We start from the raw sequence: 22,093 nt of genomic DNA, 5'->3' as shown, positions 1-22,093 counted from the left end.
TTTAAAATGTGAGCGAGGATTTCCTCTGATCCATGATTTTTCCACTGAGAGCCCTGAAACTTTGCACAGCATAAGGGTCCAGCAGTTAGCAAGGCAAATCCTGACCTGAGGCTGTGGGGCAGAGTCTGGGGAGGGGAGAGCCCTGTGGGGTTCCTCGGGGAGCCTACACGGGGTGGGGGCCTGTGTGGGGGAGGGCTGTGACCTCCCATGTCTCCTCGGTGCCCACCTCGCAGCCCACTGTCTGAGGCAGAGTAAGTATCAGCATAGCAGGGCTCTGATGGCCGCTCTTGGGGATCGCTCCCATTAATAGCCAGGGAGATGTGGGGGCACACTGTGGCTCAGCTGGTACCCAGGTCACAGACTGCCTTGGGCAGAGCTGCTCCCAGAGCCTCCTCTGAGCCCCAGCTCAGGCTCCCGGCCCTGGCCAGGGCTCCACAGGCCTTGAGTGCTACTTGTGTGGGCTGCCACCCTTCACTGTGATGGCAATGGATAGTGGAAGGTGCCGGGTTAAAATCATGGACTGTGGGGACTTCATCTTGCCTGCACTGCTCTCTAGGCCTCTGTCTTTGTCTTCATGTTGCTGAAATAAGGATAGCCATGTGCCCACCTCAATAGAGATATTGTGTAGATCTGGGAAACAATGTGTAGCAAAGGCCTGACACACAGCCAGGCCAGTGCATGGTTAGCACTAGCTGATCCTGCTTGCGTATGAGTGCCCGCCTCTGGCGTGTGGGTTCCCAGAGGACTAGGTCTGTGTTTCTGCCACTGTGGGATCCCCAGGCAGCCTAGCACAAGGCCCAGGGCAGAACAACTGCACAACGCTGTTCTCTGATGCTGAATGCTGTGCCTTTGCCACTTTCTCTGCAGGCTGGTACCCTCCGTGCTCAGGTGGAAATGGGAAGGAGCCTAGAGGTGCCCTGCTGCAGCCCTTTGACTCACAAATGAGGAAAATGGAGGCTCAGAGAAGTAAAGTGACTTGGAAATGTAGCCAATCCCTGCCCCTTGGAAAGGTGTCCCATGATGAGTCTAGACTTGAGGCTTGGGCATGACAGACCTGTTGGGAAGGTGGCTGTTCTCCGGGAGATTGGGGCCTCTGCTTAGGACCCTGACTTGGGGAGCAAGGCCTAGATGTCACTGAGCACAGCTGCATGACCCCGGGCTTGGCCAGCAGAGAGGTCTGCAACTGGACAGCCAGGATGGCCTGCTGAGCAAGACCGGCAGAGAATTCGATGCCATCTCCTCTAGATGGCTTTGGAAACCACACCCTTTACACCCTTTGTGCCCCTGCCACACCACTTCCCTCCAGGGCCTCCCAAAGGGCCCTGTGTGCTCTCTTTCTCCCCTCTAGGCTGTAGCCCCAAGGATCACTGTGACGGGAAGTGGGGAGGGCACAGAGGACGGCAGAGTGGTGCAGGAGGACTTCATCCTGCGCTGTCCTGGGCAGCAGGGAAGCTCCTTCATTTGCCTGCTCATCCGTGTGTGCTCATGAGAGCCTTTCCCAAGCTCCAAGGGCTAATGCAGGAGAACAATGGCAGGCAAGGGCAGGGCAGGGCAGCATCTGATGCACAGAGCTGCAACTGTTCCCTCTGAAGCACCCTGGGGGTGTCCGGTGCAGTCTGCTCAGTCCTGCCACAGCCCTGGTACAACCCTGTCCTCATGAGTGGGGCAACTACCAGAGAACACAGAGTAAGCTGCTAAGTCAAAGCACATGCCCAGCCCAGGAGGTCCCTGAGCCTGAGCTGAGGCCTAAGCATGGGTTGGGACCACCCCAGTGAGGTGGGACGGAGGTGGGCGGGGAATGTTTCCCACAGAGGCAATAAAACACAGGAGGGCCCAGAGGCAAAGGATGGCTGGGGGTCTCAGGGGGTGGCAACAGGCATGGCTGGGTCCCCAGTGTGGGGCTCTGGCAGGGGAACCTGGAGGAGCCTTTGCACTACACAGCAGGAGCCGTCCAAGGTTTCCACGCTGGCTCAGGGGAAGTATGACTGGCGTGCCCTTTGCAGAGATGACTCAGCAGCAGCTTTGCTGTGGGGTGGGGTTGGAGGAGGCCTAGCTGAAGCCAGTACGGGGTTTCCCCAGGGGAAGCAGGCAAGAGTCGAGGATGGCCTGGCCGGGGGTAAAGGTGGTCAGCATGGCAAGAGAGGGTGGGATTGAGAAAACAGTCAAGAGGTAGCCTCCATGGAGCTTGGCGATGGGGAAGACGATGGGAAAGAGAAGACCCAAAGGAAATACTCTGGCCTGGCTGACAGAGGAGGCCCAGTGGGTGGGGAGGCTGAGAGATAGCGTTTGTCCCGGCCCATTCCAGGCCAAGGACGGGAGGATCCCAGAGACTGGAAGGATCACTGTGTCGGAAACCTAAACCCTAGGTCTCCGGGAGACCTGATGACAGGCAGATCCTGGTCTGGCTTTACACTCACCCCACCCCATGTGTCTCTAAGTTATTTCCCTCCCTTGGCATCCTCTGGGCATCTTGGTACCAGTGCCTGTGCTTGGCAGTGGGGAGACAGTGATGTATCAATCACATGCCCTGCCTTCGAGGAGCCATGTCAGCAAGGAGTGCTGATGCAAGGCTGAAGGGCTATGACAGGGACCCCGGATGTGTAATGACATCTTGGAGAAGGGGCATCCACTGCGGCCTTGGCAGTCAGAGGACACTGCCAGAGAGGAGGAAGCTGCCAGAGAAAAGCCTTAAGGCTCGAAGCCCAAGGGCAAGAGTGCTGAAGAAATCTCAGAGATAGAGGCAAAGAAAAGAGAATGCAAAGCCCCAAAGAAATTTACCAGGTGGCTGAACCCTAGAGAAGTCAAGCAGCTTGCCCGGGGTCACACAGCTCATTGGCAGAAAGAGAATGAGTTCAGTCTCTCAGAAATCCATGCTACGTCTTCAATAACTTTTCTTGCTCTAGCCCCTCAATCCCTTTTTGCTCTCTTTCTCCCATGGCCAGCCTATGCCTGGTCTAGAAAGATACACAAGTCAGGGGAGGTGAGCTATTTCCTAGGGCTGGATTCACTAGGCAAGAGCGCTGAAGTGATCCTTTACCTATTCTCACCTTCCTTGACCCAATTCCACTAGCCTAGCATGCAAATCCATTGGGATCCTATCTACTTTTAAATAAAAGTCTGTAGAATCACTCAGAATTCTTTACAGCTCTCAGTATCCCATTCAGCCTGTCAGGATTAAACTATTTCTTTTGCCCAAGCCAAAGCACACTTTGGTGTTATTGACTGGATACACCTTTAATGGAACTGCAGCCTCTCTGGGGGGAAGGGAGGGAGCATTTTTTTTCTTCCTGGTTCCCTACTTCTTTGCTTTGCATATAATAATTACTTTTAAAAAAAATGATACTCAAGCTAGGCATCACAGTGCACCCCTTTAATCTCAGCAACTTGGGAAGCTGCAGAAGGAGGACTGAAAGTTGGAGGCCAGCCTGGGCAACTTAGCAAGACCATATCTCAAGATAAAAAAGTAAAAGGGGCCAGGCATTTCACGTAGTTCTCCCTGGGTTCAATCCCCAGAACAGAACAAACAACAGAACAGAACAAAACAAAACAAAATGTCACTCAAAGAGCTCTTACGACGTCCAGAATGCTCTCTACTAGATGCTGGGGAAAGGGTACAAAAATGAATACAAGAGGGTCTCTGTCCTCAAGAGACTCGTGTGGAATTGCGGGGACCTTGTCACCTCAGCCAACTGTCGGGTTCTTGGTGGACCATCGTCTAATAATAAAGAACTCGCTGCCTCAAAGAGAGATCATTCTATATTGTCCATTATTAAATAAGCTAAGATTTTCCCCCTCTCACAGATTTCAGTACCACTTTATTCTCTAGTATAATAGAAAGTGTCTATCTAATTATTATGCCAGCCTTCTCATGTTTAAAATGTGTTTTCCTGTCTACATTTTCTTCACATGACCCCAGCCCATTCTGTTTTCCTTTTGCAGAGACCTCAGAATGCTCATTTGCCCTCTTAAAGGCAGTGCCCAGAACCAAGCACAGGGACAGCCCTCCCTAACCAGTGACCAGTGCGGAACCCCTGGCTGGTGGCTCCATTTGTCACCGTCCTACAAGGGCTGCTTATAGACTCTCATCACTGTTAGTGGAAGCCCATGTCCTTTCTCCCAGGACAAAGCTGCCCAGCTCCTCATACCAGTGCTGCAGGCTTTTCAAAGCTTGGAGCAGAACTTTAGATTTCTCCCTATTTCATTTGACTTTTTTCACTGAAACCATCTCTCTGTCCTGATGAGTTTTTGTTTAATCTTGGATTCTGTCACCAAGGTACTAGCTGTTCTTCAGCTTCATGTCATAAGAATGTTTGGAAAATGTAACTTTCACACCTTTATTCAGTACCTTATCAAAACTGTTGACCTGGACAGGACCAAGGACAGCGCTCCACTGGCCTCACCTGGAAATGGCACTGATAGGAAAATCAATGTTTCTGTTTTCAAATTCTTCTTGAGAACAACCCCCCTGACTCTATTGTCATTTAATCCACCTACGTCTTGTTCACGTAGAGATTATGGGAGATTTTTGTCAAAATGCTGTACTGAAAGCCAGATGTACTGCCTACCCTGACCCAGGATGATAGCTTGGCAATGATGCCTGCAAAAAGCGATAGGGTTAGTTTGGTGACTCTGTCCTAGTAGCCTCTTATCAGCTTCCTTTTCCTAAGATCCACCTTGTCCACTGGGCCACAGAATGATTCTTTAGAACTTACATATTCTAGAGCTAGAAGAGATCATGGAGGGAATTCGAAGTTTAATTCCTAGTTTTGCTGATGAGAAAATCAATGCCCAAGAGTGCTTAACTGGTATTCACAAAGACACAGGTTAGAGGAGCAGCAGCGAGGATTGGATGTCTACAAGTTCAGCTCTGTCTCTTAACAGTATCACACAATCCTGTCTTTTTCTGAGCATGGGCACACACACACCCCACACACACTTGCCTTTCTTTGGGTCTCTTTAACTGTCCACTAAGACATGCCATGGCATCGTGTCTTTACTAGGTTCATGGGGGCCCCAAGACCGACCCTTTTCTCCTAACCCTTCCATGGTGCTTGGTCTCCAAAAGGGGATCTTGGGGCTTCCCCGGTTGGATTAGTCTTTGGAGCCCTCGTCAGCCTAGAAGAGGCCACCCACTTGGCACCACACTTGTGCGTGTGTGTGCCTAGGCATGGCACTTGCTCCTGGTGGGTGTGTGAGTTGGGCTGCCTCTTCTAGGCAAAGTGGAAGTGGGGCCTTCGCTAGTGAGCAGAGGGCTGCTTGCCGCAGTGTCTGTGAGGCCTTAAGTCTTCCTACTCATTGTGAGGGGTCAGAGCCCCTGGCCACACTGCCCAAGGGCCTGGCAGTACAAGAGTGTGCTCCCTGCAAGATGAGGTCCCTGGATGGGAGGGCGGCAGTGACCTACAGCGCATTCCCTGAGGAACGGGCCTTCGAGGCAGATTAGGCAGCTTGATTCAGGAGAACTGTGCTAGGAGAGGTGAGGCTTCGGGTGGGCCCAGATGGGGCGACCCCTGGTACCCTGGACAGCCCCCAAGGCAGGGCCCTCTCCACCCTCCCCGCCCCCCTAGGAGGCCCTGGGTACCTGTTTATTCTTTAGGTCAAGGGAGAGTTCGTAATCAGAGGCGCCAGGGGTGTGGGAGCAGGGCGCCGTCGCCAGGGCAGGCTGCTGCTGGCCGGGGGAGGCCGCACGATGCAGGCCAGCCCTGGGGGAGGCACCCCCCGCCCCCGGCCGCTCCTCCTCCTCCTGCAGCTCCTGGGCTTCAGCCTTCGGGGCATGGACACTGGGTCTGCCGGCTGCCACTGCGAAGTCCTCCATGCCCCCACCGGCCTGGGCACAGGAGCCGTCACTGTGAACAGAAGGCAATGGGGCTCGGTTGGGGGAGAGGGGCATGGGGTGCATGCAGCCTGAACTTCCTGGGCCTTTCCAGGGATGGGCACCAGTGAGGGTGTCCCCTGCACTTCCTTCTAGGGATGGGCTGTGATGGCAGGGAGGAGCCCCAGGCCAAGGGTGAACCTGAACTTGGGGAGGGCATCTGAGATAGAGGCAAGGAGTGGCCCTGGCCAGAACCCACGGCCCTCTGCTCAGAAGCAGAAGCAGAATAGTGCAGGTGACTGGGTGAATTCAGTTGTGCCTCTTCTCAGCTGCTTGGCCCATTGCAGGTTGCTTCACTACAACTGTTTCCCCACCTATAAAACGGGCACAATAATAGGACCTGCTACCCAGGGGCTTTGGAAGGCGTATGAGAGTTAAAGTTCTTGAAATTCCTTGTCTCTCGGTCACTGCTACACATTGGTGTTAACTACTGTAATTATCAATGGTCTGGCTCCCTGGCCCCTGACTGGGAAAGCTGGAAGGTGGCCCATTCCCCTGGGAACTGGCTGCATCCCAGGGAGTGATGCTTCAAGACCTGGCTTTGGGAGAAGTCCCTTGAGGTTGGGTGGCCCCAGTTTGGGGGGCTGGGCCTATGGGAGGACTGTTGCTCTGCTGGGTTTAGGGAGGCCTTTGTTCTCCCCTGGTCCCTCCTGTACTCCCAAGGAGCCACCAGCAGGCTGAGCAATGGCTGCTGCCCTTGTGCCTGCCCTAGGAAGCCAGCTCATGGGTGGGAGCAGCTACACTCCAGCCCTGGGGACTTGGTTCACTCTGGGTGCCTCGCTCCCTACCAGCTTCCAAATTCTGCTTCTCCTTCGAGACCCAGTGCTGAGCCACCTCCTCCAAGAAGCCTTCCCAAGCGACTGCAGCAACCCTAGCAGCTGTCCCTAGAGGGTCGCTGTCTGTTTCACAAAGGAGGAGCAGCATCATGGTGAACAGCATGGGCTCACATCCAAGCCCCAGTCCTACACTCTGCGACACTGGCCAAACTGCTTTGTCTCTGAGCCTTGGTTTCCTCATCTGTGTAATGGGAATACTCATGCCTACCTTATGCGGGTGTAGTGCAGAATATACTACACAATACTATATAGATAGTACAGAGTCCACATTTACAAGGTATTCAGCACAGAGTACGTGACTAATAAATAAACTCATTTCCCCTTCTATCCCTATCCCTTTTTAGAGCCCAGGCCCAGATTTTGTTTTATGCTCATCTGCCCAGTGAGTGCTGGGCACATGATGAGTGCTCTGTCAGTACTTGATGAGGACTGAAGAGAACCTAAGGCCTTGGAGAGGCTCCTACAATGGGCAGTGATAGAAGGTCGGGCCTGGAAAGAACCATAGGGCCACCCAGTGTAGCCTCCCGACCTCTTCTCTACATCGGAAGACCACCTCCAGGGAGATGCCCAGGCTGTGCCAGAGAAGGGCCTCTCCCTGTTGCTTCCACGAGCCGTGGGGTGCACAGAGGTGATCTGCCCGGAGCTAGGATAGCCAAGGGTGAGGTGAAGAACCCTCTCCACTGAACCTCCATCTCTCCTCACCTCTGTGACCCCACAAAGGAAGGAGAGCTCCGGGATGGCCTTGGCCTCAGTTCTCCTCCACAGTTCTTTCCTCTGCCATTCCTTGTGTGGCCACCAGTTGGTGTCTGGCCGCATGTAGCTCTAGATATCTTTGATGTTTTCTTTCACTAGCATCATTAGAAAGTTCTTTTTAAGAGCTAGCTTCACCTCCCCTTGCTATAGCATGTGCCTTTTCTTCCCCTGACCACATGGAAATAGCCCTTTCCCATTACTACCACAGCTTGCATCCAGGGTTTGGAAGGAACATTCATTCTCCTCCTCCCATCTCTTGCCCAGCCTGCCCACGGTACTGATACCCAGTTTCTATGCCTCTTTAGGGAACTCGGAACTACTCAGAGGTATAAATACCTTCAATAATAGCTCTTTGATTTCTCTGATTTCTGGAACGTGTCTGGCAAGAGGTTCCCAGGAGTTAATGCTCCAGAGCTCCACCAGGGACAATGGAGGCTGTGGCATAAATACCTAGCATCATTGTTCCTTCGGTGGGACAGTTATGAGGCACACTCCGTACAGCCTCCCCAAAGCCCCTGTGGGATCGAGCCCCAGCTGGTCAAAGCAGCAACCTGATAATTAGTGGACACTGTGTGGGCTTCCTTCTAACTGAGTCTCATTTCTCCACTTCCCCGGGGGCACTTCTTGTCCCAAAGAAACTACTTGCATTAAAACAAACCAGAGGCCTTTGGTGTGGGCCTGTGTCGAGGGGCCACCTCTCTGGTCTTGGTGGCCTCCGCACCACCAACTCCAGCATGCATACATGTACCTGTGTACACAGACATTCATGCACATGCCACACTTCCAGCTGGCTCTGAAGCTTTGAGCAATTTGCCCTCCCCTGTCACAAGAGGGGAGCTTGGATTCCACCGCTGAGGCCAGCCTCCAAGGCCCACCTGCACATCTTGGGAACCTCATTCCACCTCTGTCCGCCTATGTGCACCGGCACCTGAGAGACTGATGTAAGGTATACCTCCAGTATAAGATGAAAAGGTGTTGGGAGAGGGTCTTGTCCTTGTCTTCCTTCGCTGGACTTTTCTATTGGCTGTGAGGTAGAAAATGGCCATGGAACCCCTGCAGGGCTCTGACCAATAAGGCCATGTTTAAGGTTATATAGTGGAGGGCAAAGAAAATAGGCTTTGGTATAAGGAGCCCAGTTAGAAACCTGGCCTGCTACTTTTTATGTGATCTTGGGCAAGTCACCTATCCTCTTTCCAGCTCTATTTCCTCACTTGCAAAATGGACATCCTAGCAAGTACTTTGCAAGGTTGCCATAAAACAGATGAAGAATAATAAAGCATTTATAGCACCTAAATCAGTGCCTGGCATGTAGCAGTCCTTACTGAATGGGGACAGAGGTAGTGGTGGTTTGTTTGCTGAGCTAGAACCCTACAGCATGGGGTCTTAAAGGAATGAAGAAGAATGTGGAGAATTCTGAAGCAGAGGGGGCTCTCGCTATTTGGCTTTTCGGTCAACCTTCACAAAACTGAAACAACAAGGTTTTCCCACACACTCCTGGCCTTTTCCAGACTGCCAGCTGGGCCGGCTTCCTTGAGACTTCCCCCCACCATGTTTTGTCCTCTGGAGCAGCAGCGCATTGACAAAGCCACGCTCTTGGGTGTCTCTGACTCAAAGGTACTGTTGCCTGGGTGGGATGTGTGTGCTCACTGCTTACAGCAGGGCCCTTGGCTATACCCACCAATGTGGGCATTTCCTGGGCAAGCACTGGTCCATTGGTCCAGGGCTTGCTATGTGGATCTGTGCACTGGGCACTATGTCAGGGAGCAGTGGAGAGCTGAGTGTGCAGAGCCTCTCCTTGGTGCCTGAGCATCCATAGAATGTTCTGTGCCCGCTTTTCTCTCTGCATTTCCTCTGTACAAATGGTCTGAGGAAAAGGTTGGGATCTTCATCCGAGGGAGGACACCTATTTCAACCCTGAGACCCTCTTCTTCAGTTCACAGCCCATTGCTTGCACTCAGAACATCATCCTCCCAGGGGCATGCTGTGTCTTTTCAGCTTCTGGAAGTTGCTGGGCTGCACATGGGTTCCATCCCTGGCGGGTCTGACTGCAGGCAGCCTGGATGTGGACAAGCACCTAGGCTTAGGATTCATTCCTTCATTCCATGGCTTGAGTAACTTCTTTTAAGCCCCTACTTGAAGCCCCTGGAAGGGGCCCTGGTGCTCTACTCTCTGGGGTTCCACATCCAGCTGCCAAAACAAATTCCTAGGGTGACGATTCACAATTTGGAGAGCTAGGGTCATTCTGCTTATCATGAGATTAGCCCCTGGGTTGGGGCACCCATTTGAGAAGGCAAAAAGTAAAATGTGGGTGGCATCAAAATGAGGCGGTTCTGAGAAAGTGTTGTGTCTACAAGCCGCATAAACAGGGCCCGGGGCACCTGTAGAAGTCAGCCCATGTACAAGAACACAGGATTCAAGTATGGGAAGTGAAATATCTCTGAGAAACTGGGGACAAGCAGTTGCTCACAGGGACATCAGATGTTCTAAGAGCCAAATGACTTGTGTGCTGGAACTGAACATAACATGACAGGAGGACCTCTGAGGCGGGAAGCTGGCTTGTGCTTGGAGGGATGCTAGGAACCTAGCATGATGTGCCTGGTCTTGGCTCATGTGCCTGCCTTGGGGTTTCAGTGACCCCCTGCATTCTATCTGTCATCTCGATCAGAGCCAGTCCTCTACTCAAAGCCCACATGGCTCCCCAGTACTGGTGGATTAAGACGGCCCAAGGTCTTACCCCGTTTCCCCTTCCGGCTTCATCTCCACTGAGCAACCCAGCCACCCTCTCCACACCATCCCGAGCCTGCCGACCTCTCTCAGCCCACACCATACCTATCATATTTCATTCACCTGAAACACCTCCTCCTGTCCATGTCCCCTTCCACCCATTCCTTTCTCCATCTTGGCAGTCCTTTCAAGGCTCACTTATTGCTAGTGGTGCATGCTTATAATATCAGCACGCTGGGAGGCTGAGGCAGGAGGGTCACAAGTTTGAGTCTAGCCCAGGCAATTCAGTGACTTAGTGAGATCCTGTCTCAAAATTTTTTAAAAAAGCACGAGGATGGAGCTCAGTGTGAAGGTTCTGGGTTCAATTCTCAGTAACACACACACACACACACACACACACACACACACACACACACACACACACACACACACACACTGGCTGCAGGAAGAGCCAGTCCCAGTCCCACCCTCTTATGTGCTCTAATAATTCTTGGCACTTGCTTCTCTTTTGGCAGTGACCACTTTGAACTCTAATTACTCACTGATGTACGTCTTTTCCCTAGCCTGTGCCATGCTCACCGTTTCTTTTGGTACCGGGGATCAAACTCGGGACCTTGTGCTTTCAAGGCAGGCAGCAGAACCACTGAGCTAAATCCCCAGCCCTCGTGCTCACCTTTTTATCACAGGTACCCAGCACAGTGGGTTGATTTATATGACATGCTTGATAAGTGTTAAATAAGTGGCTATCTGAATGAATGGCTTGCTGGCTGGCTGGACTGTGAAGTGGGTAGAAAGATGGATCAATGGATAGGTGGGAGGTGGGTGGATAGAGGAATAGATAGGTGGATATCACATAGTTAATCTTTGCTACTTTCTCAAGGGCAGAGATACTGGAGCAGACTTGGTCCAGTACCACCCAGACTCTCCTCCAAGGAAGGACTTTCCCCCCCTGCTAGGATAGCCTTTGGAGGCTGGCTTCAGCTCTCATCCCCATCAGCCCCAGCAGAGATTGATTTTCTCCACTACATACAGCTGCCTGACCCAGCCATATCCTTCCTAGACCCATCCACCCATAATGGCCGATTGAGTAGAATATGAAGGCTCAGCCATTCAAGCCCAGTGTTCTCCCTCCAGAGCTCACAGTGGATCGGCCAAGGCTGCTGTTGGGTTTTTATGCTTGGACTTTACCTCATGCTGTGCCTCTCCTCTCCCTTCCAGGAGAATTCATCCCAAATGCATCCCTGGTAAAAAGTTGACACATTGAACTCAGAGTCTGCTTTCTGGAGACCCCAATCCAGTGCTAGATGTCCAGTGCTTTCTTCTCTCCTCTCTTCTCCTGTTTTTCTCTTTTTACAGTGTTGAGGATGGAACTCAGGTCCTTGTGCATTCTAGGCAAACACTGTAGCACTCAGCTACACCCCCAGCCCACCCTTCCTTTTTCTTAATAGGTGGGATTACACTGGTGCCCCTGCTCCCGGATCTGTAGCACTCATCCGGGTTCCAAATACATTTGCTGAAAGCTTTGGGCTCTCTTCTTAGAAAAGTGTACATGCCAGATTACCTGTACATCCAGGGCTGTGCAAACACCACAAAGCCCACGCTAAGGACAGTTATGGAGCCATGATCACAGAGTACTTTGCATATACTGAGAACCAGGCCACAGACTGTAGGCAGCTGTGGTCAGAGAAAAATGTATACTAAACACCACCAAGCCTTTCAGAGATGGGTCAGCAATATCCTTGGTGCTGAAGGAAACCTCATTCAAAGGCGAGAGAGCTAGTGAGAAGTGAAGCCCTGGGTCTGCAACTCACTAGTTTGGTGATGTTGAGTAAGATACCTAGTTTTCTGCACTCAGTTTTCTCATCTGCAAAATGGACATGCAAGCTTTTTTTTTTCCAGGAGAGTGGTGGAGAGGGAATGATCTCACAACCTTTCTACAGAGGAGTGGGCCAGGGGGAGTGGACCTGGCAGTGGCCACCAGCATCTGTGCTTACGCAGCCCTCACCAGGGAGCTGACTCAGGGCAGGTGCTCCCTCTTGGCTCCCAGCAGGCCATGTTTCCCAGTGCCAGGAGCTGAAGGGAACAGGGGCCACTGAAGAGCTTCTTAAGAGCCATATGGGGCTCTTTGAGGAGGGAGAAGGCTCAGGTCTAAACCCCCTGCTCTCCCACCAGTAGCTGGCTCAGGTGGCAGCCACTGGGATGGAGTTGGGAGAAGGGAATGGAGAGATACCAGGAGCTCAGCCTCTGCTGCTGGTGGTAGTTGGCTTGTAGGGGGCAAGGGTGTGGGCTGCTCCCTTACGCACATCATGACTGGCAGGTAATTACTGAAGACCTTGCAAGGAGCTTTGAGGGCTGAAGGTGTTCTCAGGCTGGAATGACCCTGTGGAGGGCAGGGCAGAAGGGGCAGACTCCATCAGCCCTCCTCAAAGCTCTTCTGGGGCAAAGAAATGAAGCATCTTCCAGACCAAAGCTAACAACATGCTCCACATCCCCTCAAGATTTTTCAACCTTTACTAAAACACTTCACTTTTTCTCCTTTCTCGGAGTCAATAAGGTGATATTAGATGGTCAGAGGGAGCTGCTAACCATGGAAGGCCAAGTGTCTTTGCACCCCAGATGGTATTAGGGAGGGAGGGAGGTAAATAGAGAGCCAGTGTCAATGACAGGAAAAGAAACAGATTCACACCAGGCATGGAAGTACATGCCCGTAATCCCATCTCAGGAGGCTGAGGTGGGAGGGTTCCAAGTTGGAGTCCAGCCTGGGCAATTCAGTGAGACCTTGTCTCAAATAACATTTAAAAAGGGCTGAGGATGTAGTTCAGTGGTAGGGCACTTGCCTGGCGCGCACAAGTTACTGAAGAAAGAAGGAAAAAGTGAACAAATTCATCCTGTGCTGTTTCAAAGAACAGGATGGAGAATCTTGCTTCAGGTGAAGAGCCCCGGGCAGGGATCGGGATAGAATCCCACCCCGGCATGCTGAGTTCCACTTAACTTTGGGCCCATCACTTCCCCTCTCGAGGTTGCTGCTTCCTGGCTATAAAGTGGACAGTTTGCACAAGATGCTTCGACATCTGGAAGGAAAAAGAGGCTAGGCCTCCTGCAGCCCTCGTGCCCATGACCTGGCAGGGCTGCACTGTGCCACTCACACCACAGCTGCTGCTGACCCCCTCAAAGTCAGTGACACCACAGAAACACTCCCACTCTGTAACCCAAGCCCGCCCTTCCTTGGGCCCAGGGCTCCCTGACCACCATCATCCTAGCAGGAAGCCAGGGCCCAGATAGAATAGAAAGCCCTGGAGGAGACAGATGTGACTTTCTGGCTCCTCTGCATCCAGAGGCGGTCCTGACCTCACTGGCTGTGACAGGCTTCTCCCACCACCTCCCCAGGGCCCCGAAGAGTAAGTTATTTTCTCTCCATCTTGGTGCCTTAGACACTGCAGGCTTTGGTCTTACAGCTGCTCCAAAAGGTGCTGGCAGGTGGGTTTGCCTCTGGGGGCCTCCTGTCAAGCTGCTCATGGCCACTTCCCTCCCCCTGCCAGCCCTGCAACACCCAGACTGCCAACTCCAGGCAGGCCACAGCATGGCTGCTGACCATCCTCAGGGCCAGTGCAGAAGCCCCTGCTCCGCCTGTCACGTGGTAAGTGCTGGTGCCTGGTGTGCTCACAAGGCCCCTCGGGACCTCATCTTCCCCACGCCCCCGGGCTGGGCCTCACTGACTGTCATCATCTCATTGCTACTAGAATCCCAATATTTCTGAGCACATTGTAGTCTCATAAATAGGCACAGATAAATAGGCAAAACCAAGCCCTAAAAATACCTTCCCACACTCCGCCTCCAGTACACAACACACTGGCCTGAGAGCTTCCAGGGCACCTGACACTCCTTGCTTATTCTCACCCTTCAGGCAGGCCTGGATGCATTATTGCCCCTAGGAGAAGGCAGTCTCCAGCCCAACATTCTCCTGTCCCCTAGCCTTAAGAAGAGGCCTGGAACCTTCCCTGAACCCACAACCCCAAAGCACCTCATTGGGGTGAGGAGCTGGGATCCAGCTCCGTGGTAGAGCACTTACCTAAAGTGCATGAGGCCCTGGGTTCCATCTCCAGTATCACAAAGGAAAAAAAAAATAGATTTACAGCTTAGTGAACTCAGGCTTTAATTTTCTCTTTTCTATTTTTATTTGCAACATTAATGTGAAATATAAGGAAAGATATTAAGCAGGTGCAGTGGTATATGCCTGTAGTCCTTGGTATTCAAGAGGCTGGGGCAGGAGGGTCACAAATTTGAGGTCAGACTGGGCAATGTAGTAAGACTATTTCAAAATTTTTTAAAAAAATAATAAAAGGGCTGGGAATGTAGCTCAGTGGTACAGTGCCCCTGGGTTCCATCACAAATGCCCCCAAAGGAAAGTTTAAAATAGCTATGTGCAGCCAGTACAAGAAATACCACATCAGAAGACTTGTCCAGCCTTCTGTTTCACCTCCCTCCTTAGGAGACTCCAGCCCTACTGTGTGCGGCTCATTCCCTAGCTTTTCCTTCTAAGCCAGTGTCCTTCTTGTCTTTATGTCAGCAGTGGTGGCTGCTTCTCATGAGTGCAGTGGGCTTCAGGCTTCATGGGGGACATTCAGGAACGTGGGGCCTTGCAGGCTCCAGAGAGGTCGAGGAAGTACCTCCCAGGTGGTGGGCTGGCACGTCCCCACTGGCAGGTCTGCAGAGTAGCAGGGCCTGACCACAGCCAGCTGGATCTCAGGCTGGGATCCCAGCATGACAGCAAGGCAGAGTTTTAGGAAAGAAAGTGGGGTTGTTCTTTAAGGGGGTTCTCTCTGGCTCTCTGTAAGCTAGAAGTGTAATCACCTTCACGGGCCATGGTGACCACCAGAAGCCCTTCTAGCCTGGTTCACAGAGGTGCCAGGTGACTCAGGGAGAGGGATGCCTGAACCAGGTCCAGGGTGTGCATGCCTCTGGAGCAGCTATGCCAGCCACTTCCTACCCAGGCCCTCCTTCTGGGTGTGGGTGCTCCTCCCTGTGCCTGTCATACAGCCCAGAGCTGTGTGTCTTGTTGTCCCCTGATGTAAGAGTGAAAACGCTTTTCAGCCCCATGTGGGTAGCAACTATCTTTTTCTTCTTTAGGATTCCCAAAATTTTAGTTTCTCAAATAGAATAAAAACCAAAAGCACCACTTACTTTCCCTATACTATTATAAAAGAATATGATCTGTAGGAAGGTTATAATTTCAGAATGAAAAACTGTCTTTAACTTTTTCTGTTTTTTATACTCTTGGTGTTTTGTGTTAGGGGTCTTTGAATGGAGAAGTACTGGACTTTTCTCTTAAGTGTAATTTATGAAGCTCTGAGTTAGAGATGATGCCAAGAGAGGCTTCCAGAAGGTAAGAAGGGGTTGGAAGCAGCAGATATAACGAATATGAGCTTTAGAACCAGGAAGACCACCTTGGTTAAAATTCTACCACTCACTAGCTATGTGGCATTGGGTAAGGTCCGTAACCTCTCTGAGCCCATTTCCTCAAATGTGCTGGCGATATCTATGATATGATTTTGCTGAGAGTTAATGAAAAGTACCTGAGAACCCTCTGGTACCTGTTTGATGGATGCCAAGTAAATGTAGATTTCCTCCCTAATCTGGGTCTGTCCCTAGCTGACTGCTCCCTGGAGCACAGGGACCTGAGTCGTCAGTCACAGCCCCTGCAGAGCTGGTCAGTATCATGCGACCTTCACAAAGCCTGTGGCCCAGCCCAGCCAGAGGCCAGCAGGAGGCCCTGTCGGGTGTTTTGCGTTCTCTTGGACATGACATGAAGTCTCTTCTTCCCATCCTCCTCCTGTTCCAGCCCTACCTCACCCGGCAAAGCAGATACCTCTTCTGTCCTGAGCTAGTGCCAGGGCAGGACAGCTCCTCACAGGCTCAATTTTACCACATGCCACAGAAAAGTCTCTGATGGCCTATAGATGCCCGCGGAGGCCAGGTGTGTGCTTGCTGCAAACACAAGTCTTACAACCAGCAGAATTACCAGTAGGGTGGGACTTTGCTCTGGATTCCCTACATGTTTCCCTGTAGTTACCTTCAGCTTTCCTGTTGGAAGTCTTTCCATGGGGCAGGCCAGGGCAGGGGCAATGACAGGCCATCAGTAACAGTGACTTTCCCACCAGTAAAGTGCCTCCTCGCAAGTGAGCAGGCAGGCAGACTGTCAGCGGGCATGATGATTTCCCCGATAAAATGCCTGTGCTCTTAATCTCCCAGCCTCCCAGCGACAGCCTAGTGCTGGGTTAAATCATTTCCTCCTCTGCTCTGATGTCTGGAAAATCTCCCTGCACCTGTTGGCCCAGCTTGATTAGCCCTCTTCTGAGCCTTTGATCCCTGCCCCAAATTGGCCCCTTAGTTCTGAGTCTCTCTCTCCATCTCGACTGTCAGGTTCTTCGCAGCCAACACTCCAAACGTCATGCCCGAACAGACTCCCCCGACAGACAGCTCCCTCCACACCCTCCCCTGCCATCCCAAGGGAAGGCCGGACCATCTCTGTGGGGCACGGCTCAGCAAGTGCTATGGTTTGGATCTCAAATACCCCCTTGCCCTGCAACCGCCAGTGTGTCCCAGCCTCGGTCACCAGCCCATGGTACTACCGGGAGGTGATGGGACCTTCAGCAGGGGGCGCCCAGTGGAGGAAGCTAGGTCACTGGCCACGTGCCCTGGAAAGGGATAGTGGGACCCAGTCTCTTTCCTCTCTCTTTGCTTCCCTGCCACCGTGAGGTGAGCAGCTTTGCTCCACCACGTGCTGCCTCATGATGTGCTGTCTCATCACAGGCCCCAAAGCAAAGCGGCTGACCAAGCCTCTAAAACCCCGAATCAAAACAAACCTTTCCTCCTCTTATGTATTTATTTTTTTGGTACCGGGGATCGAACTCTGGTCCTTGCCCTTGCGCAGCAGGCGGCGAAACCACTGAGCTAAATCCCCTTTCCTCCTTTTAAATTGATCATCTCAGGTGCTTTGTCACAGGACAGAAAACTGACTGACACAGTGACCATGCACAGCCCACAAGGCAGTGAGTGAGTCCTTTCCTGCTCCCACCGGGTCCATCTCCACCACAGTCGGCCCATTGTTTTTGAGCCCCGCCCAGTCACCTCTGAGTTGCTAGACCCTAGATCTGGCCTGACTTCTGATTTCTCCCTCTCTGCTCTTAAAAATCCAGCTTCTATTTTCCCAGTGTGGGGATGACCCCAGGGCCTTGCACATGCCAGGTGAGTACTCCACTCAGCTCCACCCCCAGCCCTGGAATGTCCACCTTTAAAACAGATAACACTCAATGATAAGCCAGGCACCTTTCTGGGCATCACCTCATTTAAAACGTTCCCACAGGCACAGGCTTGCACCATCGGTGGTACATACATGACTGTCCCATCGGGCGGCTTGTCCATCCGGCCCCATGGTGGATGTGTTAATCCTCCTAAAGACTCAGTAAAAGGGAAGTGCTATTGTTATCCTTATGACACTTTACAGATTCATAAACTGAGGATTAGAAAGCTTAAGTCATTTAGCCAAGGTTACAGGGTCCCTAAGTGGCCCAGCCAGGACTTGAACCTGGAATTGAATGATAAGAGGCTGCGCTCTCACCTACTCCACCTTGTAGTGCTTCCTTGAAGACTTCCTGAATTCATCTTCTACTCCAGGGCTCTCCTCTACCACTCCCTCACCTCCTCCCCTTTCCCTGCCTAGAAGGAAATCCATAAAACCTACCTGGGCTCATTCCTCTGACTGCCCTGAGGAAAGGAAACTCTTGTTTTTAACTTCTCTAGTGAGCAGTAAACATGAGTGTCTTGTTCACTAGGATTACGTCTCCTTATGAATCAGTAGATCTATGTGGATAAAATGTATCAGTCTCTCGCCAATGTTGTTGGTGAGTCGGTTCCCTTGGAATCTGAGGTGCCCAGGGTAGCAAAATTGACTCATGAGACCTCCAGAGTTTTGGCATGAACCCAGGACATGGGAACACACCAGGATCTCACCAGTCTGTGCGGGTGGCTGCACCTGGGCTGGGGGATCAAGGTGGCCTAGTCAAACAGGAGCAAGAAGAAGCAGAGTGTAAAGTCATCACTTGCTTGGTGCGCTCCTCTGCCACCTTCTGCCTTTGGGACCTTTGACAAGTGGCTTGTCTTTTCTAGGTGTGGTCTCAGCTGCTGAATGAACACAGTGCTTCCCCAAGGTCCCATGAGCCTGTGTGGGGAGAATCATGTGAGTGACTGGGCAGATCTGCACTCTGGAAGATGCTGTCCAGCGGCACTGGTTAGGTGAGGCAGCACCAACCTCATCCCTCCTTCGCCCTCAGGTCTGTCCTTGGAGTGAGGGCAAGTGCATCTGAGTCCAGGGCACACGCTGAGAGCTGTGCACAAGAGCGAGAGGTGGGTGCCTGGCTCTTCCCTGGCCTGGGAGGCGGGCTGGGGGACATGTCCCTGACGGAGAGAGGGACACCAGAGTGGCTCACGGTGAGCTGGCCATGTACAAGTGAGGTCAGATTTTTCTTTTTAAAAATTTGTACCATAAAAGCAGTGTTTTAACAGTAAGCAGAATATAGAAAGAACCACCTGCCTGTGCCCTAGGCTCTCCCCTCACAACAGAATCCCATCAGCCTGTGCCTTTGTCCGCCACGCTCTGTCCCTGCAGGGCATGCCCAGCCCTGGCCAAGGCAGAGGGCCTTTTAGAGACCACTGCTGAGGGCTGTGGTGCTTAGACAGTGCACCACCCCTCATGGCATTTTGAGGAAACTGAGGTCCAGAGATGGGAGTGTCTTGTCAAAGTGCAGCGGTGAAAGTACCTCTTCCCAGGGTGCCCAGTCCCACCCTGGCCTGCACTTCCTAGGAGGGGAAGGTGGGCAAGGCGCTTCCTGCCTGGCCTTGGCTCCTATATATCCAGGCTTCTAAGTCAGTGGGCCTTTTTCTTTGATGCCCCCTCTTCTCTCTGCAGGAGACAGCCATACAATCCAGTTTTCGCCACAGACAGCTGTCTTTCCTGTTGTTACTAAATAATAGTCACAAAAGAAACCTTCAGGACCCTTCTTTCTGAAGCCATTCCAAAGCTCTCAAAGGTAATAAAGTCTCTAAGAATTTCTGACTGGATTAAATCACTCATTATATTTTCTTTTTTCCCCCTTCTTTATTCAATGAAACAAATTCAAAATGTTAAAAATTTTGGATTTTTGTCATCCATTAGATAGACATATGGAAATTATAAATTATTTTCCTAGTCAGGTTATTGGTTAAAAGATAAGTGAAAGGGTAAACAGGCTTTCAGAATAGAAAACTCAACACAAGCACAGGAAATCTTGGAGTTAGAAAAATCTCTAGGGCTGCAAAGAGAAGATGCTGTTCCTGGGAATGACAAAAGAATATCCAAAAGATCCAAACAAGAAGTTTTAGGTAAATAAAACAAGAATAGATCTCCCAGTAAACTAGACAAAATTGCATTAGTGAATGCCAGTGGAACAGAGAGCACTAGAGATTCCTCGTGGGATCTTTCCTGTTGTTGTTCTGGAAGTGTAATGTTCACTTATGTTTATTTTCCTTAACTAACTAAGCCTAGAATTTTTTTTCCTGTTCCTAAAAATACTCTCTTCGTCATTTTTCTCCTCAGCTTGGCTGGTCTGATGCATTTACCTAATGCTGCCTGGAGTCTGGGAACAGGCTCTGGGGCAGGGAGGGGGTAGGGGAGAGACGAAACCATCCCTGAGTGACCCACGTCCTGTGGCTGGAAAGTGACCCAGCTGCTCACTTTCCTGCTACTCCACTCTCACTTCATATATGTGGCACTTTCCCTGTCGCACCCGATTCTGGTGGCCAGAGACTCACATCCTAGCTCTGCTCTTTAGCCAGCTATATGGCCCCTGGACAAGACATTCATGGTCTCTGACCCTCAGTTTCCTTATCTGTAAAGTGGAAGGGACCATATTTCATAAGCTTTTACTAAGGATTAAATAATAGTTGTATAGCACAGAGCAGGTGCTGGATACATGGTAGTAAATATTCTCTTTCTCTTCCTCAGGGTGGAAGACACAAAATAGGAATACAAAGTTAGTAAGAATTCTCTAGTCACCGGTCATCATGCTGTGAGAGCTGCCTGTCGGAACCGGCACAGCCCCTGCATGCACAGGTCTGTCTCCTAAGAACGCTCTGGTGACAACCTCGGTCAGTGGGAAGGCCAGTCTTACGGGATGGTGCAAGGCCTGGGAGGGAGAATAACACAAGCACATTCACCTGGGCAAATAGTTACCCGCAGACATGAGTCTTGCATCCAGCTCAGGAGAGCCTCCTGAGCAGAAATCCAAAGTCATGACAAGACAAAAATATCTAATACAGGTCGAGCATCCGTAATCTGAAAATCCAAAATCCAAAACTCTCCAGACTCTGAAACTTTTTGTGATACCACAAGTGGAAAATGTCACACTATGAAATTGTTTCATGCACAAAATTATTAAGAGTACTATATAAAATTACCTTCAGGCTCTGAGTATAAGAAGTATATAAAACATGAATGAATTTTACTTTTAGACTGGGGTCCCACCCCTAGCATTGTGTATATGCAAATATTCCCAAATCAAAAAATCTGAAACACTTCTGGTACCACCCATTTCAGATAAGGGATAAAACCTGTACTCTGGAATATTTCAATGCCTTCCCCTAAAGCTCATCTTTTCACACGTATTTTGGGCTTGGGCCCTCCTATATCTGGCAAGGAAGACACAGACAGGGCAAAAAACACAGAGAGGGGAAGTGACAGGTTACAGGGGACAGATTTCTTTAGCTCTAGGACCAGACTCTTCTGCCATCTGTGTGTGGTCACCTCAGGCTCGGAGCCCAGCCCAGCTACATTCTTTGTAATCACAGAGCTCCTCAGAGCCTAAATGACCAAGAAGCCCACCCTGCCTGCATGCCACTTTCCTGTCCACACCACAAGGAATCTTTCAAGCCACTTGGGGTCCCACTGGCAGGCAAGCTGCCCCTGCCACCACAGGCCCTCCTGGGCGTTTGTCACACCGTCCGACCTTTCCAGAGGCCATTTCCACCTAACCACTGATCCCTGCAGGAGACAAACACTCCCCCAATCATCTACTGTCTCCTCCATTCGAGTGTCCAGAGACCCCCGAGGTGGGGGCTGGGCCATTTCTTACTTCTCTAAGGAAGACAAGCAGTGCTGTGTGGCCCAGAGCCACCCAGGTGGCTGCTTTTCTCCACCAGGGAGCAGGGTAGGTTTCCCAGCAGCCTCTGAACCCAGAGTAACTACTGGAGCAGGCATGTGTTGCAGAAAAGCGCCTCAGCCCAGCTGTTGAGAACTAAACTGTATCGATTGGGAATTTAATTGCTCTGTAATCGCTGAGTAAACACTGGCTGGTCCACTGATTGAGCTCCAGGCTCATCCCAGCCGGTAGGGTTAGGGGAGAGAGCGGATAGATGTTCTGGCCAACCTAAGGTGAACCAAGGCGGGCTGTCCCCCACAGCTGTTCTCAGAAGGGCATCCCTGCCATGCAGCTTCCAGCCAAGCCCTGTGCTACTCTGCAGACCCTGCTTTGCCACTGGGGAGCAGGTGACAGTGCCACATGTGTGCCCAGGGCAATGTGGGGCCCAGGAGAGACAGGGCACGCGGGAGTGGGGGGGGCTCTCTAAACTGACAACATACTAGGTGGGAAATCTAGGCTACAAAATATTTTTTATGGTGGGAAAATGTAAAACTCAATGCGCAGAAAAGTAAAACACTGGAAGCTTGCACACTCAACTATGAACAGTAATTAATTCTATGATTGGATTCAAGTTTTATTTTCCTCTTCATACTTCTGTGTTTTACATATTTCCAACAACTAGCACGCATAACTTATAATCAGAAGAAACAGATGTTATTCAAGACCAAATGAAACGGCTA

General features: G+C 51.3%; 1 protein-coding gene and 1 long non-coding RNA gene across 9 annotated transcripts in view; one reads left to right on the top strand and one right to left on the bottom strand.

Annotated features, from left to right (window-relative positions):
* The window catches only part of Iqsec3 (IQ motif and Sec7 domain ArfGEF 3), a 103,751-nt gene that overhangs the window by 43,456 nt on the left and 38,202 nt on the right, over positions 1-22,093 (bottom strand). For all 6 annotated transcript variants that reach the window (XR_001182844.3, XR_001182846.3, XR_001182845.3 and 3 more), the window contains exon 3: positions 5,579-5,843. Coding sequence is in view for 3 of the 6 variants with exons in the window: in XM_087185946.1 (XP_087042072.1) it covers positions 5,579-5,843 (265 nt within the window). In the remaining 3 variants the exon portion in view is untranslated. The remainder of the gene's footprint in view (positions 1-5,578; positions 5,844-22,093) is intronic.
* Positions 1-22,093, top strand: part of LOC106008523 (uncharacterized) — a 38,899-nt gene that overhangs the window by 8,959 nt on the left and 7,847 nt on the right. For 2 of the 3 annotated variants that reach the window (XR_002391261.2, XR_015440763.1), the window contains exon 4: positions 868-5,585. This is a non-coding gene — a long non-coding RNA (uncharacterized LOC106008523). Of the gene's footprint in view, positions 1-867; positions 5,586-13,721; positions 18,586-19,147; positions 19,269-20,221; positions 20,330-22,093 lie in introns of those variants that run through there. The other variant, XR_015440764.1, reaches the window with a different exon arrangement.

The sequence above is a fragment of the Heterocephalus glaber genome, unplaced genomic scaffold (genome assembly GCF_053883595.1).
Source record: "Heterocephalus glaber isolate CG9 unplaced genomic scaffold, H.glaber_assembly_v1.0 deba00000281, whole genome shotgun sequence".
Lineage (NCBI taxonomy): Eukaryota > Metazoa > Chordata > Mammalia > Rodentia > Bathyergidae > Heterocephalus > Heterocephalus glaber.
This window is presented reverse-complemented; position numbering and strand designations above follow the sequence as displayed.